The 12,500-nt window shown below is 46.8% G+C and overlaps 1 protein-coding gene across 31 annotated transcripts in view; it reads right to left on the bottom strand.

The window, feature by feature from the left end:
* Positions 1 to 12,500, bottom strand: part of ank3b (ankyrin 3b) — a 206,639-nt gene that overhangs the window by 67,129 nt on the left and 127,010 nt on the right. For 22 of the 31 annotated variants that reach the window (XM_031561619.2, XM_031561614.2, XM_031561623.2 and 19 more), the window contains exons 4-10: positions 11,907 to 12,005; positions 9,303 to 9,401; positions 7,012 to 7,197; positions 6,346 to 6,369; positions 3,405 to 3,503; positions 1,446 to 1,544; positions 109 to 207 (exon numbers count right to left, since the gene is read on the bottom strand). In XM_031561619.2, the coding sequence (XP_031417479.1) occupies positions 109 to 207; positions 1,446 to 1,544; positions 3,405 to 3,503; positions 6,346 to 6,369; positions 7,012 to 7,197; positions 9,303 to 9,401; positions 11,907 to 12,005 (705 nt within the window). The remainder of the gene's footprint in view (positions 1 to 108; positions 208 to 1,445; positions 1,545 to 3,404; positions 3,504 to 6,345; positions 6,370 to 7,011; positions 7,198 to 9,302; positions 9,402 to 11,906; positions 12,006 to 12,500) is intronic. The other 9 variants (XM_031561610.2, XM_031561624.2, XM_031561638.2 and 6 more) reach the window with 1 other exon arrangement.

Here is a 12,500-nt window from a genome sequence, read left to right as displayed (position 1 = left end):
TTTGAGGGGCTGTGGTAGGCCTCTGTAGGCGTATGGAATACCCCTGCTGTGTTGTTATGGTTTGTGTATTTTGTTGCTATAGAAGGACGTTGCTATGGTGACCGTTACCTTGGTTTTGGACAGGATGGGGGCCCCTCGCTCCAGAAGCATCTGCACCACCTGCTCGTGACCACTCCGAGCTGCACAGTGGAGAGGAGTCAGCCCATCCTGAGGTTCGAACATAAACACAGATACACACATAAACACAGATACACACATAAACACATAGAGACACAAACACACACACACACACACACACACACACACACACACATATACACACATAAACACATAGATACACATATAAACACACACAGTTCCACAAACACACACACACACACACACACAAAGATACACAAAAACACACACATACACACACAATCACAGGTGCTGTTCAGAGACATGGTTAGCCTGTTCAACAACCCCAGGGCTTTCCAAACACGACTTCTTTCAAAGAACACTGCTGGGATGTAAGATGTCAGATGTGTGCCAGATGAGTGTGTGTGTGTGTGTGTGTGTGTGTGTGTGTGTGTGTGTGTGTGTGTGTGTGTGTGTGTATGCCAGATGAGTGTGTTTGTGTGTGTGTGCCAGATGAGTGTGTGTGTGTGTGTGTGTGTGTGTGTGTGTGTGTGTGTGTGTGTGAGCACATCTGTGAATCTGTGTCATTTCTCTGCAAGATCAGGGGGTGTTGGTGAAAACATTTACACATCTGTGTGTGTCGGGCTGTGCATGTATGAGCACACACGTGCATGCATATGTATGAGTGTTTGTATGTGTGTCACACCATTGCCAGACACTTAAATAGTGAGAACAAGGGGGACACTTCCCCATACAAAGACGTATTGTTCTCTATCTGTGGAAATGTATTTAGGAAAAGCTGGACGCTCTCAGCAGCTGGCTGTAATTGCTGGAGAAGTCGCTCTAACATCAAACACATGCTGCGCCCAGGAGATGAGATTGTTGTTATTTATCACAGAGCACTTGCGCACGGCATCATGGGTAATGCTCCCGGCCCACGGTGCAGTCACCTTCAGAGATGAGGACCCCCCCCCCCCTCCCCCACCCCCCTAACATCCTTCCCCTCCCCCCCTCACATCCTTTCCCACGACGCCAACATGCCGTGTAATGGGAATGGGAGTTTGAATGAGGGATTGCTACTCACAGAGGCCATATCACTCTAACCTATTGACCATAATGTTAAAGGCGTGACCACACCTCTGGGCTTATTGCCTTGTATGTCTTCTGTGCTGTCAGCGCTCTAGATTATCATTATGGAGGATACACTCCCGGTGCTGTGATGGTGGTTGAGTGAGAAACTGTAAAGACGTTAAACAAGGTCTCCATGTTCCGGTTCAGATGGGTTTCAGATAAATGTCCCTGGCGCGAGAGAGGGAGCGGGAGCTGACCTTGGTCTTGGCGTCAATCCTAGAGCCGCGCTCCAGAAGCAGCCGGACCATATTTGCGTTTCCCCTCTTGGACGCCACATGCAGCGGGGTGATGTCATTCTGTGGGGAAGAGAGGGGAAGAAAGGGGAGGAGAGGAGGAGGAGGAGGAGAGGAGCAGGAGGAAGAGCGAGAGGAGGAGGAAAGGAGGAGGCAGGAAGAGAAAACATTAAAAAAGGAGAGGAGAAGCAAGGAAAAGAGGAGGAGAAGAGAGGAGGGGAAATGAAAGGAGAGGAAGAGAAAGTAGGAGAGCAAAGAGTAAAACAGATGAGAGACATGCCATTGGCTCAATACGAGAGATCCGTTACGGTCATTTAAGATGTGTACAAACGGGACTCCTGGCAGCACACATATTAGAGTCATAAAAACAGGACCACAGCAGAGACTGCACATCAGAGACTGTATATTTTCCAGAGGTTCACTATTTAAGTTTTGCCTGAGTAATTTGTTTTGGGATGTTTTATGAGTTTAGCATGTGTGTGAGGCATGGTTTACTGTAAGTCTGCCCTGCGGTGGCTAAGTGGGGGGTGTGGTTTGGGAATCGGGTGTGTGTGTGTGTGTGTGTGTGTGTGTGTGTGTGTGTGTGTGTGTGTGTGTGTGTGTGTGTGTGTGTGTGTGTGTGTGTGTTGAGTAGAGGCACAGAGTTGAGGGGTTGAGTTACACCACCCTCTAGTGACAGCTGCTCAAAGTCATGTGTCACTCACACCACAGTGTGTGCGTGTGTGTGTGTGTGTGTGTGTGTGTGTGGGTGTGTGTGTGTGTGTGTGTGAGTGTGTGTGTGTTCTGGTGTGAAGCCAACTGCTTTACCACAAAGAGAATGCTACAGTGTAACACTAAAGTATGACCCATTTGTTCATCCAGCGCTCAACACAATAGAGAGCTAGGGAGGTCTTTGTGTGCTGCCGTTTCATACTGCGATCTGAGAGCCTGGTTTGTGTGTGTGTGTGTGTGTGCAGGGGTGCCAGCAGAACATTGTAGAGGGCACAGGGTCATGTGAAGACAATAGGAGAAAATGTGAATCTGTGAATTTAAGAATTTTCTTCCGAAAGTGATCGATATGGGAACATTTGGACAGGAAGGACAGGGAGGACAGGAAGTGTGTATGTGTCTGCAATGTGTGTGTGTGAACACACACACACACACACACACACACACACACACACACAGACGCACGTACACACGCACAGACACACACATGCACACATTCTATTCCATTTAAATAGTTTGGTTCGAGTTTCACATAGTGATAGGAGGAGGTAATGCACACACTGAAATTGTACCTGTATGTGTGTGTGTGTTGTGTGTGTGTGTGTGTGTGTGTGTGTGCGCGTGCGCGTGCGCAAGAGAGAGCGAGTGAGAAATAGTATGTGTGTGCATGTGTTTGTGTGCACACTTGAGAACCGTATGTGTGTGTGTATGTGTGTGTGTGTGTGTGTGTGTGTGTGTGTGTGTGTGTGTGTGTGTGTAAGTGGATGAGTGAGTGACTTCAGCAGATGCAGAAAGCCTCGGCTCAGCACTATGCAGTGCCATTGGCGTTTACTGTGAGAACCTCTCCTCTCTGTTTTCCAGATCAGTAGCAGAATCAGGAGCAGATCAAAGCAGAATCAATGCCAGATCAGAACCGTATCCATTTCAGAACCTGATGCACTCAGGGAGATTTCTGTCACACTTCCTAAATCTAGATGAGGGGCTTAGCTAACTAGGGTTGGGTATGGGTATGTTTGTGCAGACTTCAAAGAGTAAACACAGGCCTGTCTGTGCATGGGTGCTCTATATGCATGGGCTTGGCTGTGCATGTATACACATACATTTAGAGTGTTTCTTTGTTGTGTGCATGTTTTGTGCATGTGTGTATGTGTATACGTGCATGTGTGTGTGTACACGTGTATGTATGCACGTGTGTGTGTTCATGACGAGCCTTACCCTGGCCTTAAAATCCACGGCTGCTCCTCGGTTCAGCAGCAGCGTCGCCACGTTGATGTTGCCATAGTGAGCGGCGATGTGGAGAGGAGTGAAGCCACTCTAGAAGAGGGGAGGAGAGCACGCGATTGGTCAGCGGTGGGTTCTGGAACACTGCTGAGCCAAGCAAGCCCATTCCAGCACAGGACGGAGATGGTGAGTTCAGCACTGGCCAGAACCGGACAAGAACCACACCCTAAACCAACCACCTGGCAACACCACATCCTTTCACAGAGGTCCTCAAGGAATTGAGATTTAAAATTTTTGTAAGATAAGATTTATGATTTGAAATTTGTAAAAAAAAAAAAAAATCCCTCTTAATATTGAAATATTCAATCAAACACTGATTAGAGTATAGACAAGATAACATATTTCCAAACATTTCCAAACTCCAAATGATCTAGGCATTTATCTCTGGGTGTCCTTTTGTGGCATCCCACACTCATGTGAAGATGCAGTGGTGGTTTTTGGTCTTTGGTCTTGGTTCTGGTCTGAGGAATGGACTCGGAACCTTAAAGGATGCGAGTTCTCGGCCCGCTGGCGAAGCAGATCGGTGACCCGAAGCGGAGAGAACACACTCACACATGGCTGTCATGGAAACGAGAACAGCAGTCTTTTGCCTCTGGCTGTGCACACTGGACACTGGACATGCATCAAATGCACTGACAACTGACGGAGACAAGCACACCGTGTGTGTGTGTGTGACAACTCACATTCCCACAGACTTTTAAATGAAAAAAGTTTAAATAAAAAGATTTATATCATTGGAATTTATTCAGATTAATTTAATTCAAGATGATTTATCCTGATTGCTATAGAATATGAATGTACTGCAACTCAAAATTAAATGAGAATATAACAGAGATCTATTCTGCTTTGCAGAATTAAATTATATTAGTGGATGATTTACAGAATTATATTATACTGCAGTACACAACAGGGACATTTAAGCCAGGACAAGTAAAAAAAGCCAATTTAAAAAACACATAATTGCAATTTATACAAGTAAGGTTTTAACTTAATTAAACCTCACCAGGAAGCCTTCAAACTGTTTTGTATAATTCCCAATCATAATTAAAAACTGTGTTATATCATATAAAAAACATTCCTTCAACAGAAGTGCATGGTTGCCAGTGACCACCAGTTGTGCGAAAGCATTCAAGTCCAGCGGTTCTGCTCTGCTGGGGTTAAGGTGTAGACGTGGGGTAGATCCTGTTAGTGGAGGGGGCAGCAGAGGGCAATAGTGTGAGGTTTCTTCTGTGAGTGAGGGGTAGTGCTGGCTTGGACTAGGTGGTGGCACTGTTAGTGTTGAGTACGGGAAAATGGTGGAGGTTTTGGGGAAGAAGGGGGTTAATATGATCGGCATTCCTGCTGATGTCATGCAGAGCTGTTGGGCCGTCAACTTGTGCCCCGTCTTGAATGAGTGAGCGAGAGAGAGAGAGAGAGAGAGAGAGAGAGAGAGAGAGAGAGAGAGAGAAGGAGAGAGAAGGAGAGAGAGAGAAAGAGAGAGAGAGAGAGAGAAGGAGGCAACAGGCCCGAAGGCATGCTTACTCGGAACAACAGGGAAAGAGGGGTATGTGTGTAAGAGAGTATGTGTGTGTGTGTGTGTGTGTGTATGTGAGAAGGAGAGAGAGAGTTTGCCATATCTTTGTATTCTGTATGTTAACCTTGTGTTTAAATGGTATGCTTTGGCAATGCAAAAACAACTGTCATGCCAATAAAGCTCACTTGAATTGAACTGAATTAAATTGATAGAGACAAACTGAAAGAGGGACAGAGTGAGGGGGGACAAGAGAAAAGAGAGAGAAAGACTGAAAAGAAAGGGAAAGAAAAAGTGAGAACCAGGACAGCCGCCCCTAGTTCTGCTGACACCTGCTGGGGGTAAAGTCATGCAACAGACTAATGTGGTTAGAGGAGTGTGTGTGTGTGTGTGTGTGTGTGTGTGTGTGTGTGTGTGTGTGTGTGTGGTGTGTGAGTGTGTGTGTGGTATGAGAGAATTTTCTGCAGCTGAGGCATCTGGGCTCTTAAACTCTCCATCTCCACAGCTCCTTCTGACAAATAGGATCTACTCTACCTCCTTATCTGCCTAACAGTAGAACTTTATAACTTTAAGTGCAGGGTCAAACCCCTGTATGTGTGTGTGTGTGTGTGTGTGTGTGTGAGAGAGAGAAAGTATATATATATTGTGTGTGTGTGTGTGTGTGTGTGTGTGTGTGTGTGTACATGTGAATTAATTCAGTTGCCAAAATCCTACGCTTGACTCACTGCAGCAGCTAGAAATCAGAATTGACCCCATTTCTGTTTCGCATTGCAGAATCAAAGGCGCTGCTGTGGTTAAGAATGGAACCTGTCTTTCCCCTCCCTGTCTCTCTCTCTCTCTCTCTCTATCTTTGTCTCTCTTTCTTTCTTTCTCTCACTCGGATCACTCCTAAACATCTTCTTCCAGGAGTGACTCCCATTCCAGCTTTGGCCCTCAGCTGCTGCTTGCATCTGACCATTGAACTTTGACTTGACACCTGACACGGAGCATCCCGTCCCTACTTCAGCTGCAGAGATCCTCTGTCAGGGTCAATGCTTTCTGCCCCATGCTACCCCGAACCCCCACACACACCCCCACCCCCACGCACACTGCCCCTCCCCAACCCTTGAAGGCATCAATCTACTGCACTTAATAAGGAGGAAGGATGTCAACACCTAAACTTTAAAAGAACAGCAAAGCAGCGATGCACACATACACACACAGCAAAGTAGCATTAGCAACAGTAGCATTAGCAACAGCAGCATTAGCAGCAGCAGCAGTGAATTCAGCAGATGCAGACAGTGCGTGTTTGTATATGACAGTTAATGAGTGTGTGTGTGTGTGTGTGTGTGTGTGTGGTCAGAGTACGATGCTGGACAAGTATACCTCGGTCGTTCTATTCACCATCATCTAGAGTGGGCGGCACGGGGGCCGGGGAGGGGGAAGGAGGGGGTGGTTCGAGAGAAGAGAGAATGGGTGGTTAGTGTCCACACGACATCACAATGGGAGCACCAAGCTGTCGGCATGACTACGCGGGGCGAGGGGTCGTCGTGACGACGAGCACACCACCACAACAACAACGACACCAACAGAAACCCACAGCACTAAACTGGATGGTGCAACGTTGTCCCTCGGTCATCCTAATCGCCACACTCAGTATTCATATCTCCTTTATGCGTTTTCTGTTGCTACGTAGGCATGATTCGTTTGACTTCTGCTGTGCTACTGTACACATGCAAAAAATATTACTCATATTACAGCCAAAAATGAAAGACAATCACCCTTTGCTGATAATGCCATGAAAATAAGTATCCTGGAGAACATGCAAGTGTATTACTTTACTGGTGTGGATCAAATATAATTGATCTTGTTTCATCTGGACTACCCATATCCCAAGACTAAAGTAGTGTCTACTGGATTATCTATGTCATACACGGTGGGACCCTAGTCTCACTCTTAGCCATCCAGCACCATCAAGTTCCACACGCACTGTAAACACCAAACAGGAAACACCGATAAACACAGAGTCGCCCGGAGCGTTGCTGGGGTTACCTTGGACTCCACGTCTGCGTTATGGTCGTTCTGGAGAAGCAGCGCGGCAGCCTTGGTGTCGTCCTTGCGGGCGGCGATGTGGAGGGCAGGTAAGCGCACCTTGCCCTTGGTGTCGTTCTCCAGGAGCAGGGAGACCACCTGGTCATGCCCCTGCTGAAGAGCCACTGCCAGAGGGGTGAAGCCGTCCTGGGGAGGGGTGGGCAGAGAGGAAACGGTTAACTTCATGTCGATAAGACAGTTAGTTCGGTTAGTTGAGTTCCCTCTTGGTTGTTGGTTACGATATCTTAAAAGGGACAAACTTAGGTGGTCAGTACACAACAGACTCTGATATACAGTGTGCAGGTTACATCGCCACATTGAGTGCAGACATATGAAACAGTAAAATAATACCCCAGGACATGAGAGACTCTCATGTCTGAAGCTCTATAGGTCACAGCATGATTGCACAAACATCCCCTGAATAAGAAGGAGACAGGGCCACTGATTCGGGTGGTTCACCCATGACACGGCTGGAAGGAGACAGGGCCACTGATTCGGGTGGTTCACCCATGACACGGCTGGAAGGAGACAGGGCCACTGATTCGGGTGGTTCACCCACAGCTGGCACCTTGCCGTGAAGAACTTTTCTTTTTGCACTTGATTGGCCTTAAATCTGCACTCTGCAATCTGATCTAATCTGCTGTCTGCTGTCTGCTGTCTGCTGGCCGAGACCTGGTGCTGCCGTAATGAAAACAGCCCAGCGGGACGCCCTTCCTGAGCTTAGTCTCTCCTGCCAGCCTGACCTTACACCACCCCACCACCCCCACAGGTTTGGCTACAAATATCCACTCTCCAGTAATCATCTCAGCTGGACAGTTACGGGCCAGAGAGAAAGAGAGGAAAGGAAAGGAAAAAGAGAAAACCGAATCCCCTGGGTGCCATAGTGAGACGCCTCCTTGCCTTGCTGGGCTGGTGCACTGCCTCCAGGATCACCACATGCAGGAAGTCTTTCCCGTCGTTACAGATACACTAACTAAGAAACGAATGAGGCATCGTTTCATTTTGTTTGTGATGGGAAACAAATCATTATTCCTCTGTAGAATGTATGTTTGGAATGTAGTTTAATGTCATACGTTTTGGGGTATGGGTTACCTTTTTATACAATTGTTGTAAAATTGTAACGCAGAAAAAATGTGAGCATTGTTATCTTCATGCACTTTTATGCAATTCGCGTAATTCGACATGACTTTATTGCATTGAGGCATTAACAGACGTCCATATTAGCGGGTTGTGCAGACTTTTCCAGTGGGTCTCCTACTGGCCTGCATCTTTTTTTAGTCGTACGTTTCGTTCATCCGCCACCTCTGCTTGAAAAAAAAAAGAAAAACGAGGGAGTTGGTCGTTTCGCTCGTATGTATAATTCAGCTGAGCCTGGCAGAGGCGTAGTAACTCAAGGGCGTAGTCTTTGCCGTGCTCACTCCAGCGAGAGCGAGGGAGAGAGAGAGAGAGAGAGAGAGATGGAGAGAGAGATGGACAGAGATAGAGAGATGAAAAAAGAGGGGAGGGAAAATAAGGGTAGAGAGGTGTTTAAGAAAAAGAGGAATAGATACAAAGAGAAAAAGGAGATATGGACAAGGAGAAGGGAGAGAGATTGATGGAGATGGATAGGGGGAGGGAGGGGGAGAAGAGAGAATGACAACAGAAGGGAGGGGCAGAGAGAGAGATTGGACACCGGACAAGGAAAAGCAGAACCAGAGAGAGAAAAGATGGGGAAAGAAAGAAGGAGTACAGAGAGGGGCAGAAACAGATTGAATAGTGAGAGAGGGGTAGAAAGCAAGACTAAAAAGAGAGAGAGAGAGAGATAGAGAGAGAGAGAGAGAGAGAGAGAGAAATTGGAGAGAGGCCATTACCATGACCTACAGTATCTCTCCTCTGGGGAAGGATTTAAAGGCAGCACCTCCCCTCTGTGCCTGATCTGGGACCAGTCAAAGACACGTGCTCACTGTCTCTATGGGGTGTGGTCCCATTCACTCATGCTCAAACACTCTCCAATGTATTATAGATTACTCTCAGGAAGCACTGTAGTGGTACTGAGGCTGAAGAAGGCATGCAAAGACACAGGCACATGCGCAGGCACACAGACACATACACTCTCTCTCGCTTTCTCTTGTTCTCTCTCTTACACACACACACACACACACAAATATAGATCTACAAATTCACCTAAAAAAATCCCCAAACTTGCGTATCTACTCATGGTTCGGGGCTTTAGCTGAGAGTAATGAGAAGCTGGACGCCCTGGTCGGACTCACCTCTGTGGCGATGCTCTGACTGGAGCTGCTATCCAGGAGGAACTGCACCACGTCCAGATGGTTCTCCTGAGCGGCCATGTACAGCGGGGTGAAGCCATTCTGCAACAAAGAAACACACAGCGACCTTAGAACCTTCTATTTCAAACCAGAATGCCCTGGAATGCCAGAATCTGACGCTAATTCACGACCATCTAAATTCCATACCCTTATTACATTGTAAGTGTTCCAGTAAGTACAGTGTGACACACTACTCATCATGTGTACTTACACAAACCTACTCCTAATGGGTTTTACCCTTGTAAAACCAGGAAGCATAAAGCAATAATGTGCTCTGAATCATCATTTCTCAGTATGTTCCACTTAGTTATTTAATAGACTATATTAACAGCTACACTTTAAAAATGCTTTGTCATAGAAACAGTGAATGTTTCTGAAAACATTGTGGCTCCAAAGTTTTGAGCAAAAGGCGTAAATGCCTGACCACTGAACTGTAGCTTAGCAACAGCTCCTACCAGGTAAATCATTACAGTGGGAGAGAGACACTGTTTGTAGTGACCAGGAACTGAATGACACGTATTAGCACGTCTGCTGTGAAACAAACATAGCATTTTGGCACCACAGGAATAGCATATCTGTGAAATGCAGGGGGCTCTGGTGTGGCTGGGTGGTTATTCTGGGAGCCCTTGTGCGAGGGCTGGCTGCTGTGACACTTATGAAAAGCGTGTGTCTCTTATCATGTGAGAAGAGAGGGAGAGAGAGAAGAGGGAGAGAGAAGAGAGGGAGAGAGAGAAGAGGGTGAGAGAAGAGAAGGAGAGAGGAGAGAGAGAGAGAGGGAGAGAGAAGAGGGAGGGAGAGAAGAGAGGAAGAGAGAAGAGGGAGAGATAAGAGAAGGAGAAAGGAGAGAGAGAAGAGAGATAGAGAGAAGAGAGGGAGAGAGAGAGAGAGAGGCAGAGAGGAGAGAGGGAGAGAGAGAAGAGAGGGAGAGAGGAGAGAGGGAGAGTCTCAGTGATGCCAAAGGCAGGTTCAGGGGTGATGGGAAAACCAGCGATGGGCTGGGGGCGGGGTCTACTGGATAATCTCTAGCACTAGCATCATAGCTTCAACCTTGCACGGTTTACTCAGGTCAGCTATCAGCCAGCTTTCTGTAGTATACCTGTGTCGTACTGTGTGTTTACGTTCATGTTTGAATATGGGAATAATCTGGGTCACTTTGCTGTGAAGCTGACAGTGTGATATGCTCTCTTGTGCGTGTGTGTTAGTGTGTGTGTATGTGCTGTCATGCAAGTGTGTTCCTGTCGGTCTGTGTGTGTTAGTGTGTGTGTGTGTGTGTGTGTGTAGTGTGTTAGTGTGTTTGTGTGTGTTTGTGTAAGTGTGTTGTGTGTGTGTGTGTGTGTGTGTGTGTGTAGGCTTTTTGGCACTCATTCAGAGGCATCCTCAAGGAGCTCTTATCAGCTGAGTCACATCAGGACAAGATTCTTTGTGTGTGTGTGTGTGTGTGTGTCTGTGTGTGTCTGTGTGTGTGTGGATGTCTCCACCATTCACTGATTCGCTTAGTCATTCTAGCCACATAACAATGCAGTGTGTGTGTGTGTTTGTGCATGTGTGTGTGTGGAGGTTTGTGTGCGCGTGCATGCATATGTCTGTCTGCTAGTCTGTGCACTTTTCACAACCACAGCTGAAATATATGATTTGCTGAGATGCAGCAGTGAGGCCCTGATGTCGGGACGCTATCCATCAAAAGCAGCTCGTAAGATAAGACATTTGTGGGGATTGCTGTTGCTGCTCTGATATCGAGGCTATTGTGAGACGCATCTCACAGTCTCGCACAGATGTCAAGAGGAGCTAACCAGCTGAGAACAGCACACCCACACTCCACAAATACTCTCCATGCAACACACATACTGCACATTACAGCACTAATGCACATATGCATGCCTGACGTGGGACACATGCTGATAAACCACGAACAGCTCCACCATAACTGCTATGGGGACTTTTTTTTGTGGTTATGCAAATAGTGGAGATGGCAAACTCAGGTTTGGATTCCATGTGTCACGGGATCTATAATAGAAGACTGGGTAGTGTGAGCGTGGAGCCACTGGGTCACCATAGCATTTTATTTAAGATGGCTGGTTGTTGTGGCATGTAAACATGATGTAGCCTTAACTTTGTGGATTTACTGAGCAGTACCAAGAGGTCACGCAGTTTATGTGTGGGGAAACAAAACCGTGGTATTAGTTTTACTGTCTGAACTGAATTTTTTGGTACAATGCTTTACGGAGAAATTAACTGTTGACTATATAACCGAGTGAGTTTGACTGACTGCATATTTGTGTTTAGTAGTGGAGAACCTCTGACTGCCTCTGAAGCTCTGCTTTACCTGAGACTGTGAGTTGTGTTTAGTAGTGGAGCACCACCTGTGAAGCTCTGCTTTACCTGAGACTGTGAGTTGTGTTTAGTAGTGGAGCACCACCTCTGAAGCTCTGCTTTACCTGAGACTGTGAGTTGTGTTTAGTAGTGGAGCACTGCCTCTGACGCTCGGCTTTACCCGAGACTGTGAGTTGTGTTTAGTAGTGGAGCACCACCTCTGAAGCGCTGCTTTACCTGAGACTGTGAGTTGACGTTGGCCCCATGGGTTACCAGCCTTTTGACCACTTCTGCCTGGCCGGCAAGCGAGGCTATATGGAGCGCTGTGTTCCCTTTCTGCATTCAGACACACACACACACACACACACACACACACACACACACACGCAAACACACAAGAAAAAACAGAAAAAAAGATAGAGATATAAGACATATGATCAACACATTCTGATGCTAACAGCTATCGCTAAGGCTAAATGCTAAGCTACTTCACACTTGCTGGATCGCATGTTGGCAAAGGCCAGCTGGCCCAGCATTGCCATTCCAGCAGGGACTGTCCTGCCAAAACAACAAACACACCGCTTCCGCTGCCATTTATTGCCCCTATTAATACAGCCATCCGGAGGTGTCAGTATCGCTCCAAAAAGCCTACTAAGCGATATTAAACTTAGATTTAGGAACTCAGGAAGTGAGGAGTAGTTTTGATTTTCAAAGGTCAGCATGGTTATGAATGAAAGCAACCTCCATTTACAGACAAGATGTGTACACCAAAAAAGAACAACGCAAAAAAACAACACCGGGAATCCTTCCTAGTTTCATTGAAATTATTTG

This window comes from Clupea harengus, chromosome 23 (genome assembly GCF_900700415.2).
Source record: "Clupea harengus chromosome 23, Ch_v2.0.2, whole genome shotgun sequence".
In the NCBI taxonomy this organism is placed as follows: domain Eukaryota; kingdom Metazoa; phylum Chordata; class Actinopteri; order Clupeiformes; family Clupeidae; genus Clupea; species Clupea harengus.
Note: the sequence above shows the minus strand (reverse complement) of the source record. Positions and strands in the feature narration are given on the sequence as shown.